The 16,806-nt window shown below is 40.0% G+C and overlaps 1 protein-coding gene across 1 annotated transcript; it reads left to right on the forward strand.

Moving 5' to 3' along the window:
• Positions 1 to 7,785: 7,785 nt before the first annotated feature.
• LOC311076996 (uncharacterized protein) lies at positions 7,786 to 11,796 on the forward strand. The gene is made up of 2 exons (XM_084105553.1): positions 7,786 to 7,976; positions 8,973 to 11,796. The coding sequence occupies exon 2, from the start codon at positions 9,006 to 9,008 to the stop codon at positions 10,770 to 10,772; it is 1,767 nt and encodes a 588-aa protein (XP_083961679.1). The 5' UTR covers positions 7,786 to 7,976; positions 8,973 to 9,005; the 3' UTR covers positions 10,773 to 11,796.
• Positions 11,797 to 16,806: the final 5,010 nt, after the last annotated feature.

Genomic DNA, 16,806 nt, shown 5'->3' on the forward strand with positions numbered 1-16,806 from the left:
TTCAGATTGGAGAGGCAGTGTGGGCGAGTTAGCGGAGGCGATGGTGTGATGTAGGGGAGCAGGTATGTCCTTATCAAAACATTATCTGGGACAGCAAGGTCGTTGCTCGCCAGAGGACACCTTTCTGTACTTAAACACTGTTTAAAAACCACCCACCAAGATGCAGCTTACAGAAATAATCCGACAGGCAGCCTAGTTGATTCAGACTGTAAGCGAACACAAATGTATTTTGTGTCATTACCTATGTGTGTGTGCGTGTGTGTATGCATACACTACCGTTCAAAAGTTTGAAAGTAGTCTCTTATGCTCACCAAGGCTGCATTTATTTTATCAAAAATTCTGTAAAAACAGTAATATTGTGATATATTATTACAAAATAAAATAACTGTTTTCCATTTGAATATATTTTAAGGATTCACATGATCCTTCAGAAATCATTCTAATATGCTGATTTGGTGCTCAAGAAAAGTTTCTTATCAACAGTGTTGGAGAAGTAAAGGGAGTTACGTAATCAGATTACTTTTTCAAGTAACTAAGTAGTGCATTACTTTTAAATTTACAACAAAATATCTAAGTTACTCTTTCAAATAAGTAACGCAAGTTTTTCTGTTTCTATGTTTTCCAATTTATTGACTGACAGCTCCCATGTTGAGAAATTGAGAGTAAAGGTGCAGAGGTGTTGTGTAGTAGTTCTAGACTAAATGTGAGCATACATTTATTGCTTTCACAATGACAGATTAAGGATTCCTCAATATGAATAAAAACAGTAAAATGCAAACTTATAATTAAATATGATAAATAATACAAATATAGCCTACTTGAATTTAATCTCACTTTATTAACCAATGTCTTTACTGCTGACCTTCGATGATCCAGTTTAACTATATAAATAAGCAAAAAAAAAAAATCACATTTGTGTTTTTTTTATTGCTGAAGTAAAAGTGTTGAACTTAGAGGATTGTTTGAGCTGCACCTTTACTGTAGAGGCATGAATTTGCATTTCTTTCAGCCTGAGGAGGCTTAATCATTTCACTTTTTGTGTCAAACGGCCTTTATGTTTGCCAAAAATAGATGACAAGCAAGCCCAGCCCAGGTGAGAAAAAGTAAAACAAAAGTAGTGTAACGCATTACTTTCCATTAATAGTTTTGTGGGAACAGTGATTATATGATTAATAGAATATTTAAAAGAACAGCATTTATTTGAAATAGAAATCATTTGTAACATAAAAAGTTTTCACTGTCACTTTTGAATTGAATGCGTCCATACTGAATAAGGTTCAAACCCACTGAACATCACTCTCTCACACAGCTTTATGTTTGCATCAAATATAACTTCCACAGTATATGGTTGATTGATATGTACCTGTTAAAATGGATTATATGAGCCTATAGCCACAGATATGCTATCTGCTATTTCTTATTATTTGCTTACCTATAGGTCCTACTTTCTATGGCATTTGCATAATAAATATCATATCCAGTGAGCCTGCAAGGAATGTTGAGAAGTCAGTGATCTGAAGACTGAACATCACTAAACATCACTTGTGGAGAAGCAAGTAGCCTAAGCTAAGCATAAAAAGGATTATTCTGGACATATGTTTACAAATCCTAAGACTGAACACTCTCCTATTCACATAAAGTAATAAAAGAGACTATAATACCTTTGGATTGTGGAGAGGAAAGCCATTATAAACTGAGAGGCGATATTACCGCAATGAATGCAGATGGAATATTATGTTTTGTAATGCAGCTCTTGCACAGTTGATGGGTGATATTCAGTCAACAGATGAGACACAAAGGCAACAACAACTACATTCTTTCATCCTCGCAGACGCCGGCCACCGTCTGTTTCATCCAAATATCCTCAATGAATCTTCCATCCTTGTGCCGAGGCTTATGCGCTAATCTCCGGTTATAATAGGCCTCATTATTAAACATATTGCTGTAAACCAACACAGCCATCTGGCTCACTGAGTGGAGCACTGAGTAGGACAAGAGCTACTGTTTCTTTCATGTCACCTAGTCGTAGCACACTGTAAAAACACAATCTGGTACGATGGCTGGTTGGGGGTTGGGGGTAGTGCGATTTGATTGACGAGGGCATGAATGACCTCAATAATGGATGAATTTGTATGAGGTGATGCAGAGAGGGCTTTGATGGACTGAATCAGCCAGTGGTAATTAAACGATTAATAGTACTTAGCTCAACTCAGATCATCTCCTGCGCTGGCTCCCGTGGGGCCCGTCATCATGTTGAAATTACACAGATGTTATCGCTCTCCTCGCCTGTAGACAGACACGCAATCAGCGTTTGGTGCGGAGGCTCACTCACGTACGTACGTACGTATGCCACACCAATGTCAAATGAAACAAAAACAGATAATGGTGATGTTAATGTGGTGCCGTCCTCATTATCTGATCAAGTCAACTCTGTGCCATTTCGCAAAGTCTAAAGGCAACAGACATTTTTCCTCACACTCTTCTCCACTGAGAGTCTGAGACATATAACCATTGTAACTGGGGGGCATTAAGAAATATCCATGTTGTTTCCCCTCACACACAGTTTTTGGGAGATAATCAATTGTCCATGCTTTTATTGCATCCCCTCACTTTTCAAATCGCCCCTGCTTCCTTTACAAATCAATATGAAAGTACACATATTGCTTTTGGGCAAGTACACTTTTGGAGCAATTTGATCAATAAAACACATTGTGACTAAGTGTAAAATACAACGTGATGCAATACGAATATCAAATTCCTTAGTTGGCTCACTTAGCCTACAGAAATGCTTGACATATTTCATTGATGTCTGTGGTCATGTTCACATGTAATAACAGTCTTTAAACATTTGGATTATCAGACATTTGGGGTGTAGAGAACAGCTGTCTAGAGCTCATCAGTGAATTTTAAGAAAACGTGACTCTACATTTCGCTCAGTTTTAATGTTTCTTTTTTGGCTCAGGGAATGTATCGCATACTGATGGTGTGCTTCCATTCATCTTTTTGCGTTTTCTATCTGCCTCTCTCTCTCTCTCTCTCTCTCTCTTTCTCTCTCTCTCACACACACAAACACACACACATACACACACACACACACACAAATTCGTTCCCCTCCCTCCCATTCGCTTGATCAGAGGCTTGTGGGTGTCTTGGATGAGTCATATCAGCAATTTACCCAGTTTAAAGTATCTTTCAAATTACTTCCCTTCCAGTTCGGTACCGTGCTGATAACCGATAACAGTTTTAGTTTCTACAAGGAGATTTGGAGGACACTGGTGCGCTCGTGTCATCGGGCGCGCGTGTTTATGGCGCGGTGCATGTGTGTAGTGTTGAGCTGCGCATGCGCGCGTCGCGTGCTCCGTAAACACCGAAAGTCATGGAACATGTGGCAGAAAACAGTGACGAAGACGTTACCCCGACCTTCAGGTTTATAAACGGATTACTCCACTCATTGACACTGTCGGGTCTAAATTAACTGAAGGTGACTTAATTTGTGCGGGGGAAAAAATGCTATTTTGAATCATGCGTTTTTACTTGTACAAGGCTGCCTAACTGTTGAATGGCCATAACATTTTCTTGTTGACGTTTTAGACCGCAGTTATCTTTTGTCTTATCTTTATTTTTATGATACTTAACTCGCTCGTTTGAGTATTCCACCGACTTTAATCTTCAAAAGGCTTTTTCAAAAGACGCATAGCCTACCTTATCTTTTTAAAATCTCTGGAACGATGAAAACAGTTTGATAGTCTCTCTCTCTCTCTCTCTCTCTCTCTCTCTCTCTCTCTCTCTCTCTCTCTCTCTCCTAATATTTGCCTTTATGCCAACTTTAAATGTGAAATGGGCAGCAGCATCACAGAGGAGCCATAACGCTTGGTACCACGTAATGTTAGCGCCCTCTACTGGATTTATTTCCAGGAGATGTAGGCTACACTCAGACAAAGCAGTTTAATAAGCACTCTTGACTATATGCTACACTAAATTGACTGTTTATTAAAGTCCCTAATGTAGGCTTAAAAGCGGTCTTCATGGAAATAGAAGTAAAATTTTGAATTAGGTCTAGCTATATAATTCAATACGTAAATTCCCTGACATAAAAAATATCAGCATTCCGTGTGGTGTCCTTTGTCTTGCTAAAATGAGAAACAAAGAAAAGAAAAAATAAATAAATTGGGCTGTAGGCCCATATGACGAATCTACAAATATGTGTGAACTCGTATTTTACACTAAATTTGGCAAAACATAAGAGTTCTATATTTCTATATGAGTCACTTGTCTTGCCGACTCTCTGTCACTGTTTCTCTCCCTCTATTTATAAATATTATTTATAACACATATTTTGAGATTTTTGCTAATATAGCCTATGTTTTTAAATAATTTCCTTTTTATTTTCGCATTTATTTAAAGGCTGATCTTTATACATTTTGCGAGCTCATTGGTGATTTTCCCTTAATATGCAGGCTAATTTTCTGTTATTTCTGTCGAAATTTAAGTCTGTGCTAATAGGCTATTCAAAACATATATATTATTGGTAGGCTAATATAGAGTGAAGACCAGTTAACAGAGAAATGTATTTAATATTTTGTAAGGGGGGACCACACAAAATACGTAAAATGATTTAAATGTGTTGACTTGTCTCTTAAAATGTCGAGATATCACTATTTTTTAAACTAACTGAACAAATGTAAATGCTTTTATTTGAACATCGCTTGCACCAAGTCCAAATGTTATGGGCGAGCCGATCCATCCTCTCTCCCCGTGAAAGAAAGAGAGATTGATGGCAGGGAACCGTGACTCTCGCTGATATCAATCGGCTCATTAACTCCAAATACGAAGCCAACCTCCGACGTAATATGTCACTGACTGACCAAAGGGTTTCATCGCACAATTCGGCGAAAAACAACAACGCACGAGATGCTGAACGTAAATACAGCCTATAAGGAAACGACGAAATTAAGTTTAGAAAGAATAGCCTATATTATTTATATTTTTCAACAACTGCCTTTTTAAAAGCACAACTGCTAAGCGGGCAACATATCGACTGGATATTTATTACAACGCAAAATGTCGTTTTCTACCACAGAAAATAATGAACATGTTGGTGGTATCATGACCATTTATCCATTAAATATTTTAAATGACAAAAGGCTTCAATTAACATCGCGACAATACCGGTAAACACTTTTGGTTAACGTGAAGCGCGCGGATGTTACGAACTGTTCAAACTGTAAATATTGAGATATTCCAGTCTAACACTCCCCTGGGTCGACATTTTTGAAATGGCACACTGCAAAGAATAAATAAAGCGAACAGATCATTGCTGCCCGCAAGTTAGTATACAGTGACAATGGTCAAAGAGCGCGTGCTGACACAATGAACTGTCTCGATGGGGACGGTTCTTCATTGTCAATATTTACGTGTAATTTTAGCCCACATTGTTGAGTTTGACTCGTCAGCCCAAGTGATTAAATGTGCCACGGGGCTCACGGACTGAGGAACCTTTCAGTCAGACATTTTCGACAAATCCGAGCCTATAGCCTCAAGAGAGCAGTCGCTTACGAGAATTTGCCATCAAACCAGATGCGATGCTCGTGTGTGGGCGCGAGGCTTGGGCTACACACCATTACGCTCGAGCCGCAGCCGAGTAAAATGTGAAATGGGAGAATTAATCGATCCCAGGACGATGCTTTTTTTCAGTCTCGTGGGAGTATGAATTATTTTATTCATGAGCGTGTTATGTCACTTCCATTAGGCTGTGGACATTTTTTGAGTGCATCTGAACATACATTTTCATAATTGCAGCCAGCGTGTCTACAGAACCCTCAAAGTCTTGACGAATCTTTTCCTTGTGCAGGTGTGAACAATAATTCCTATCATCCCATAGACCCAAGAAAAGCTTCAAAAGCGCTTTAATCCACTATTTTGGCCATTTCTATTTGTTCGACCTAAGTTTTAACATATAAAGTATTCATTCTCTTCTTGAGTGGGCATTTTGGGTCCTGTATGAAGTGCATGGGCAGTTAGGAGGAGGTGAGTCAGCGCGGGGGATGGAGAGCGCTGGTTAAGGGTCGCTACTGCGCTAATGCTGAGTGGCAGTCGATAATGCCAAGCCGTATCAAAATCTGACCCTTGGCCCTTGGAGCTCTTAAATTATTCGCCACCAAGGTAGAAAGGACACGCATTCACACTCATAGCCATTCGCGCTTTCCTTTGAAACCTTTTGTTGGATGCCGCATTTTTCTTTAAAGAATAAAAGGTCATTTTCCCTGTCAACTTAAATAACAAAAGTTATTTCTCGGCACTGTATAGCTGTTGAAAAATATTTATACCATCAGGGCGTGCTCGTATATAGCCTACCTCTCTGGAGCGTCAAACGCACCATTTGTTTTATTTTTAAGTGCCACCCTTAAAATTATGGTTCTGCGGTTCATCATTTTAGTTTTCACAAATTTGGCTGTAAATGGTTTTTGGTCTGGTTATATGGTTCTTTGGAAATGTAAAGTGTTATTTTTTATGTTTCATTATAGATTCTTTAGATCAGGGTATTAGTTTCTTTAACGCACCACATGCATGGTAAAAAGACAGGCTACTTAAACATTTAAAAAGGTTGCAATGACACCAGGTTGCAAACCCTTTTGGTTCTAATTTGAACCTTTTTTCATCAACCTGATTAAGTTGGCTACATGGAAATAACAGCAATAAAATGAAATAAAAAGCAAACATACACAATAAAAGGGTTAGGAAGGGTCTTAACGTTTCACGGCAATTCAAGAACACGAGTCTATTGGATGCAACCTTTGAAAATATTGAAATAAGGTTCCCACTCTATAATGAGACGGCTTTGATGCTGCCATTTCGAGTGTGGCTCGTGGGACTTCAATATCCGCACTGCAACTAATCCAATTACACGAATCATAAACTGTGATTGGCGGGATTGCTGTTGGCTCCAATGCCACGCGAGCATTTTTCAATTAGGCCTATTCCTAAAACCTACAGTATTCATGTGAAGGTTCTAAACCACGCCATACGGAATTCTTATCTCGCATAATTGCAAGAGAAGAGAGAACGCCAAAGTATAGGTTTCTCTTGGAAACGTCTTGACTGTTTCTGGATTGTTGGTTGGTCAAGGGAGTAAGTGAGGCTTACCTGTACATTCATATAATTAAAAAAAGACATGTTAATGTGAAAACATGAGAATGACGTAAGAGACAGATGGATGAAAGTCAGGGGCGGCAGGAGACAAAGAGCGGAAAATTGAACGAGCTCGGGAAATTGAGCGGAAGTAGAGCAGTGAAGCTGAACCGCCTGCGTCACGGTGGGTGCAACCGTTCGGTGTCTCTCCAGCTCTGATTAAGGACACCTCACAAACTATCAACAGGCCAAAAGGGTCTGCTAAGTAACTGACAGTGTCAATTTATAGGCTGCTGGATACATAGTATACCCTATAAATACGTCATATGTTTTGTAAATAAACTGATTTTAAAACTTAGATCTATAATGTTCAAAACAGTAAATCGTCTGTTCAATCAACTCCTAGATTTACTTTCTGTATGAGTAAATTTAGCAGTGTTTTCACTGTGTACCACAGGGCTCTGTTTTTAATGGAGAGACTGTTTCATTCATGCAATCTCTGTTCATTCATCAGAGCACCGTAGCGTACCCTCCGAGTTCAAACGAGACACGAAATTCTTATCAATGGAGAGTCTGACGTCAACAGCGGAGTTATGACTCGTCGATCACGTGTCCAGACGCGTCTATACAAATGGGAGTTGCGCTGTCCGTGGTCCTGAAAAAAATACACGCTTCGCATTCATCTCTCAACAGTGCAAGACAGACCGAAGTGTGTTTCGAATAATTGTTTTGGGAAGATAACTTACTTTAACTCAAGTTATAAATGAATTTAAGGATTGCGGTTGTTTCCGAACCTCATCCAAGAAGCACAAGGTTTTGACTTCCAGCTATTTTGTTCGTGAAATCAGGTGAGTAAGTGCACTGACTTTCTTACATTCACCCGATAAATTGTTGATAGTTCCCTGTAAAAAACAGAGAGGCTATAAAGGGCTTGAAATAAGTTTTCCGCTGATATTTACTTTTGAGATTGCATATGCTGTTGAATCTCAGTCATTCAAAGACGTTACAGCTCAACCTATCAACAAGCGTTTCATTCATAAATTTCTAAACGCCTTTTTTTGTTGCAAGAATTCAAGATCCGTATCTGTATCTTTCTGACAATATAAACTTGATATGTGATGTCTATGATTTTCTTTGTTAAACAATACAAAATACTCTATGATTTTGTGCGTAGATTTTAAATAAATCTTAAGGCTAGTTCGCTCAGAGTTAATTCTTTGAAAATCGAGATAAGAAAACGTTAGGCTAGTATTCATTTTATCCAAAATCATACTGTGTTTATATGAATGAATAAAAAGAAAATAATTATTGCTTGGATTGACTGACATGGTAGATTTTTTTTTCTCTTGCTGCTTACATTTTGAATTGGTGAGAGCACAGATGAATTTATAATGTTTAATTTATATATAGCCTACGTTCGAGTCTAGAATTTGTTCAAGAAAGACAATTTCAACTGACAGTGTAGTTTTATGTTATTTACCAAATTCAGGCTTGTTGTGGTGCTTCGCTAATCCGACTCAAAAAGTGATCGGTGAAGAGGCATCCAGAGAATCGTCTCGATCTTTCCTTTATACCTGGTTTCTGTTTGGACTCAATTTAATTAAAGCGTCAAAATTAATTTGATTTAAAAAGTGATAATGTATTTTGCTGGTCACGTAGTGCTGTAAAACAACTGCACGATTTAATATCTGATCGTACTAATTAAGTTGAGCAGATTTCCGCGCACGCACGTTGTGCTGCTCTAAATGTTAAAATATAAGCGCCATAAACGGTTGTCTTGTTAATGCTCAGAAAAAGAAAAACCACAGAGATTAATCACATTTTTATCTTTTTATCTTTGTAAGGTGCTCCCCTCTCCCCCATCCTGTCCTCTCTGCATGGTCATGTTCTGCTGTTGCTACCCCTCCAGCACCTCAGCTCTCCTGTTAGTCCTCCTCAGCCTCACCCCCCTGCTGGCCCTGGCTGCCCCTGCACTTCCGCAGAGATCTTCAGTCAGCAGCAGCAGCATCGATGAGGCTCTCCACTTGGCAAAAGAGGACCCGGGGGCAGCAGAAGGAGCTGCTTGGACACATAGGAAAGTGGACAGCCTGCTCCAGAAACCCTTGGGTCAGGAACATATCTCAAATATGGACTCTGCCAGTGCTCTAGCTTCAGTTCTGCTTGAGGCTCTCGACCACCCAGTTAGAGAGAAGATGACCCAGGGGGATTCTGAAGAAGGACTCGCAATGGAGGCAACAAGGAATCAGGGAGACCTTGAGCAGGACACAGAGAAATCATTAGAGGGAGTACAGCCAGGCGAGGAAAACGGGAGGCAAGAAAAGCCAAAGGATGAAAGTGAGATTGAGGAGGAGGACGAGGTGAATGCGGCTAAAGACTGGCAACTGCAGAGTCAGTCTAATGTGGCCACACTCCAGCGCAAAGCCAGGGGCTATTTCCAAAACATTGACCTCGGGCTGCAAGACAATGAGATCCTCCCACCTCTAAAAGGCTACAAAGCCTATAACCAGCAGTTGGCCCAGGCGACCAAGAAGCTTAAGTGGCAGGAGGAGCGAACGAGAAACCCATCCCAGCTCGACAGAAACTTCATGGATGGTTTCGATTTTGTGGAAGAAGAGGAGGAGGAGATTCTGACCGGCAAGGAAGAGGAGGCACAGGCTCGTGCAGAGCAGGAGGAGGTGAGTCGGCAGGAGGCGGAGGCGCAGGAGGCACGTGAGGAGGAGCAGAGATTGGCGGACATTGCCTCTGATATGCTGCTGGAGTACATGGGCAGGAAGCAGAAAGCATCGTCCTACATGAGAGACATGAAGGCGGCGGCTCTTCTAAACAATGTAGCCGAGGACAAGCGCTCGAACGAGGTGGAGGACAGCGACGATGACGATGAAATGGATCCCCAGACCATCGACAAGCTGATCGAGATCTCCAGCAAGCTGCACTTGCCTGCTGACGATGTGGTTGAAATAATCAGTGATGTTCAGGAGAAGAAGAAAAAGAGGAAGGATTTACCCCCGAGTAACACCCCTCGTTTCCGCCCTCTAGTTCCTCTCAAAGCCAAGCCAAGGCCTCAGGCGAATCAATATCCTAAGTCACCTAAGAAATCCTCTTATAAAGTTGATCCATATAAGAAATGGTACAAGGAGAAAAACAAAGGCAAGCTCAGCAAGCAGGACTACTGGTTTAAGCCGCAGAAGCAGTTTCTGGCCTATCCCTCGTTCCCCTATTATCAGAAGCCATATCGAGCCTATTACCCGGTCTTCTTCCCGCCCCCAAAGCCGCGGTTCTATACAAATCCCGCTCTGTCATTTGACTACAACTTTGGGGGCTCCATGGGATACGGCATGAAGCCTCCAAACCGTAGGTATAGAGACAGGCCAAAGGCGAGGGACTGGAAATGGGCGCAAGCCCCTCAACGCTCGCAGAGCCAATACCCACAACCGGGCACTGTCATATCTAATTACATTCTACCCCATCCCCGAACTTACCAGGCTCTCCCCATGCCCAAACCACGTTCTCCTCCAAGTGGGAGAGCACCTTCTTACATCTACCCACCAGACTATGTGTACGATGAGCCGGAGTCCCCGCAGGAAAGTGATGAAGAACTGGAGAACTTCATTGAGAAGATTTATTACAACCGTAGGTTATTTTAGTCAGTCGCGAGTTCAGGATATTCTTAAGCGATGAAGCAAGCGATGAAAGAGTGAGGAGAAAAAGCTGACAGGGAATTTGAGTGACAGGGCTGTGAAAAGACAGTTAGGTGTTTCTTCTCCACTCTTGTGTTTTGATACATTCCAAATCAGGAACGGAAGAGACGGTGCTGCTATATCAGAACCTCTCTGCGTGCACTCATTTGGTTTCTCTCGCAGTTTACATTTTAATTTGGTGAGAGAATACACAGGTGAATTTGTAAGGTTTCATTCAGGTATGTTTTTGATTCTCTTGCATGTAAAAAAAAGGACAAAAAAACACACACAAAAGAGAAAACAAAAAGAAAACAAAAACAAGCAGACAAAATGGTCAAATGAAAACATTTTCGGTGCCAAATGCAAGAGACCCATGTTTATACAAAGATTTATTTTCTTTAGGAAACACTTGATTAATTGAAAAGCAAAGCTTTTGGTTGAGATCTTGACACTGCAGGGCGCAGTAATAATTGCTATGGCACTAATTACACAAACAAGTTACTGTCCAATTATTACAGGCTTTTCCTGAAGGTCTGTTGGATTGTTTTGATCAATGTTCCTATTGCCTTAATACTGATCACTGTTTTAGCTCATCCATGTGCATGCAGGTCTTGCACCACTAAAAAAAAAAGAATTCTGTCATGCAGGCTGTAAACAATGCTTGAAAGGAAATCTTCCATTTTATTCACAGAAATGCAAAATCTTTGCTAGGTCAGTGCCCTGTCAATCTACTTGGTGGAATACCTGTACACATGTGATTTAATGTCAACTTCACATCTTGACAAAATTTGGAAGACATTTTAAAAAAGCCCCTGTTACTGTGGGTTACCTCCAATGTTCAACCACTGAGTACAGGATCTTTGTCTTGGGAGCCAACAGAACGCTGTATAGTATAATGTTTGTTCCTAAAAATGAGTTTTAAAACGTCTGAAGTTTGTGAGGAATACTCTGAGGGTGAACAGTTTGCACGTCTATCTGTATTTGCATCTTTAAAAAAAAAAAAAAAAAAAAAATCTGCCAAATTTGGGGAAAATTTCCTTGATCAAACTGTGATTATTTTAAAAATTATTAATAAAAAAAAAGAAAACAAAGAAAGACAACTCTAATTACTATAGCAAGTGTTTTCATCAGTGAACTGTCTTGTGAAAGGAATTTGTTGTTGTCAACTTTTCAGATTGTAAGTTGTACAGTGTCAAATAAACAAATGTGTGTGCAATGTGTAAATAACAGCATGTTGATTACTAGTTTTGCTATATAACGAAAATAAAAGCAATTATTTTATTAAAGTCAGTTTTTTTTAACAAATGTCTTATTGGAACGTCTTTGATCAGATCCTGAGCAGAAATTAATAAATTTCTGTACCACAGAGTTCTCGCTAGGACAACATTATGCCGTTTCTTATCTCACCTGTAGCAGAAATTGCATTTGACGTCACAGAGAGTTTGAACCAGCATGCCCAGTACTTCTTTGAATTTTATCTGTATTTTCCACAAGCATTTTCTCATGCTGTATTGTAACAGAACACTGAAAACACAAACCGATTGACTGTAGAGACACATTTTATATTCCAATTACTCACATACCTATATGTGCCTGAGAAGATCTCTAATGAAACAAATAGATATGCTGCTCTATGATTCTTAAAAACCCTTACAAGTCACGACTGTTCCGCAACAAACATGTTCACTTGAACAAGTTCTGATTATTAAGATAAAATATATAGAATATGATTACCAAACATAAGACCAAAACATGTACAGAATTATGTGAAAGAAGATCTGAATGCATGCGTCTTTAACTAGCAAAAAGCAAATCCGTCTTTTCAGCCTCCTGAGAATGATGCTGCTCAATGAGACGCTGCTAGATGAAAGTCATTCGCTAATAAAAAGAACTTAGAATAATAAAAGGAGAGTAATGTGAAGGGAATAGACATGGAGACACACTGAGACCAAATGAAAGAGAGGGGTGGGGAGAGAGAAAGCTGCAGTGATTAATGAGTCACATGATTGACGGGTGAGTCATCTACTGCCATGCACCACTGCAGAACCTCGAGCACTTATACCCTCTCCCTCTCTTACACACACACACACACACACACAGGCACAGGCACAAACACCAGCCCACTCCCCCCACACCCTGACTTTGGACACAATGCAGAACTCAATTATGCTCAAAAAATACCTGCATTAGGCGACATGCAAACACACCTTGCTCTCTAATTCAAACTACACTTGCATTTGGTTAAGATGCCATTAAGACCTTACGCCGGGCAATAATAGTGGGATTTAACCCCAAACAGACGTTCATTATCGTACTGGTGCACTCTAAACGTCTGTGGCTTTTGCTCTAGCTGCCTTTAGTGGTCAATCCCACTGCAAATTAACCATTGCGACGGCAGACGACCGCTTGAAAATTTTCCATTAGTGACCAGAGTGCATTGGCTATGGGGGACAGTCGTTTATGAGCCTCTGATGTGTTTCTCTCATTTCTTTCCTTCAGCTTTTGTGTCGGAAAAAACGCAGAGGGCCGTGAATGAGCATAAGTGCGGAGAAGTCTCACGGCGCTGCTGTCGGAGGCTGGTGAGTCATGGCCACTTACGTTCTGCCTCAACCTCCATTTTGAAACAGTTTCATTGAAATATGCAAAGAGTCTGTTAAGTTACGCCGGTAATTACTATAAATGGAAGCCTGACTGTTCAAAACCTTCACACACGAAACGTTCCGAGTCATTAATGTACACTGCGGCCCCATGTTCTCCATCTGTTGCTCGTGATCGCACGCATGCAGAAATCAGGCATAAACACAGCCCTGATGACAGTGGCGCCAGTACTTCAGAGGTAAAAAGTGCCTGATAATGACTGTGACTCAGACAGCAGCTCTAATGATGCATTCTGCCAAGCCAAACCGAACAACACAGCACGGGAAAAAAACACTCTCGGATGAAACTTTCTCCGTGACACGCGCTTTAAGGTGCTTCAAAGTGCCTTGAAGCTCTCTGCTGCCTTTGTAGATAGACAACCCCCATTTATGCCCTTCCTGGATTTCAGTGATTAGCCATAATTGAACAGAATCATTTAAAATCTCGGAGAGGTTGTAAAAAAAAAAAAAGATGAAATAAAAAATTCCTCTTCCCCCCGATCCTTTTCTGTATGCCAAACCTTTATGCATGATGATAATTACCATGTAATTACCATTCAATTATACCCTCTGCTCTCGCCGTAAGAGCTGTCAGTGTGTCCGTTAAGAGCTGATTGCCAGTGTCTGCCGTTGTGTCTCTTGGGATGTTTTTGCATTTACGCCAGTTTCTGGCATCAAACAGCCTTTGTCGATTTCAAATGTAGCTGTTCTGTGATGTTGTAATGTATGGCGGCGGATATGTGGGCATACAGCTTTAATATGTCACATACTAGAGGTTTCATATTAAAGACCGTGTGAAATTATTTTCTTTCGGAATCAATTCAAAATGTTCCATTTCACCCGCCGGGGGGAGAATGCTCTTTGACAGCACTGGCAGGGGCGCACAGGCGTCGAGCTCTCGGCTCCCAGCATGCACCAGCAGTCATGTTTCCATTAAAGAGCTTTGAATTCTCTGACAGTAAAACAAGAGGAATGCCATAACTATCAAGTGATGTCTGATTAATGTTGCTGGTTATCTTATCCGAAGTCTATTGATGTAAATAGAAGTATAGAAACTGTGTATTATGACTATGTCTGGTCCACGCAAGCTAATGGTACCCTGATTCTACTGAAAAGTGTTGATCACGATCGGCTCTGCAGAAACACCTGCAGAAGGTTAACTGTGAGTGGAAAAACAACAACATTTCATTCATCTGCCGGTTGGGTTGGTGCCTGCCGCATTTAAAAAAGAAATGGGGGAGGTGAAGAGGGTTGAGGAGCTGATAGAGTCAGAGAGAATGGAGGGAGCGAGTGAAACCGAGAGAATAAAGGTGTAGGTCTGAGTGACTCACCCTCTGTAAGTACTTATCCAGCAGCTCTGTAAAGTGGTGGACCACCTTCAGAGTAACAAGCTCATTGCCTGCCTCCTCTAGCACTGAACGCTCTCATATATATAGGGGTGTTTCTTCAACCCATGTCCCAGGGGTTAAAAAGTAATAGATTTCAATGTTTTCTTTTTTGTCACAAATTGACCCAGACTTTCAGTCTTAAAATACAAAACTCCATCATATATACATATATTAAAAAACATGTTTTTAATGACCCTACTAGTTTGATTAAACCATCAAAGTACGAATAAAATATTTTATTTATTTTTAAATGTGGGAAGGAAAACATGGAAGGAAACTCGATGCATTAAGAGCCAGGGGATGAAATTAAAGGTAAACTGTACCTAATTTGTCTTCCGGGAAACATGTAAATATATTCTGTTGCTTCCGAAGGGCATTACTAAATGAAAAAAAAAGAAGAGACATTTAAGCAAAATAAGAAAAATTTGGACATCTTCATCCGGTTAAAAAATTATGCATCGTGTTTCCTTCTGGAGCGTCTGTGAATGTTTGAACATTTTTTAATAGTTGTGTTTGAGTCCCTCATTTGTTCTCAGCGTGAAAAGATACGAATCTCAAAATCAAACAGTCACTGCTGGAAAGGGTTCAAATATGCAAAAGATGCTGGAAAACTGAAGAATTTGCACGACCTGAAGGATTTTTCTGAAGAACATTGGGCAGTTTATCAGGAGCAAGAGGAACAGAACAGAACCAAACCAAAACACAATGAAACTTAACAAATATACAGTAGTCAACATTTGAAGTGGATCAAAACCTTTCACCAAAGTTATACATGAATTTTGAACAAAACCCGTTCTTGTCTTAGAACAGCTTTGATTAACTTTTTTGATCCACTTCAAATGTTGACTACTATATATATATATATATATGCTGGATAACAAAGAACCAAGAACCAAGAGAACTAAGGGCTTAAATACACAGGGTATAGGGAGCTAAATAAATTGCAGGTGAAACTAATTAGTAACTATGGAAACAAACTGGCACACATAGGAAACTTTGAAACCTGCGCTCGAAGCGACCTCACGAAACTGATTTCGTGATCAAAAGGATCTACAGCAAAATAGAGCGAGCTTTGGTGAGAACTAAGCAAATATGTAATTACTACAATAGTAATTTTTCAGTTGAAATGCGATCAGAAGTGGAAAACGTTGGTCAAAAACTTACGTTTAGACACAAACTGATCACTGACCGTGACTTTAAGATGTCATCTTTACTTTCTCTGTACTTTTTCATCTTTACTCAACTGTCACAGAATGGAAAGCACAGGATTGTGGGATATCATAGGCAGCGAAGGACACATCTATGCTGCCTTCAAAACTCGATCAGATATGAAGGCATCTCAGGAGACAGGAAGTGAAGCTAACATTGGATTCGGACGTGCCTTGATGCCTTACTACCTTGGAATCCGAAGGCAGCATTATTCAGTTTTCAGACGCAGCCTAGGTCAACTTACAATGACAGGGAAGAGGCACACACACACACACACACACACACACACACACACACACACATATTTGACATAATTCTTTACATTTTTATGTTTTCAAAGATAATCAGATATATTAATGTATTTATTTACCAAGGTATGAACTCAATATTTTAAGTAATTTTAATAAATTACGTGAAAAGTACTAAATAAATATTATTTAATTGGACGTATTTAGAATACATTAAAATTTAGCTATTAAATAAAATGTCATAAAATGCCACCAGAATGTTATTAAACACAATCCATAATATATACGATGTGACGGATGCAGAACAAATGACAGAATTCTTTTGTGAGTTATGCATATTCACTGTCGGACATTGTTAGGAGACAAATGAAATGAGTGTTAAAGTGTGGTTAAAGAGAGTCTATTTTCTAAAAGCCCACAGGGACAACACTTGAACACACACTCAAAGATATTGCTCCACATGAACCCACACTCACTCTTTGGTACTATATTAGGTCCACACTGTGTGTGCAAACAGACC

This window comes from Abramis brama (assembly GCF_963993115.1).
Source record: "Abramis brama genome assembly, chromosome: 25".
In the NCBI taxonomy this organism is placed as follows: domain Eukaryota; kingdom Metazoa; phylum Chordata; class Actinopteri; order Cypriniformes; family Leuciscidae; genus Abramis; species Abramis brama.

Excerpts from the sequence above, each read along its gene's own strand:
- LOC311076996 (XM_084105553.1), top strand. The coding sequence starts at position 9,006 with ATGGTCATGTTCTGCTGTTGCTACCCCTCCAGCACCTCAGCTCTCCTG.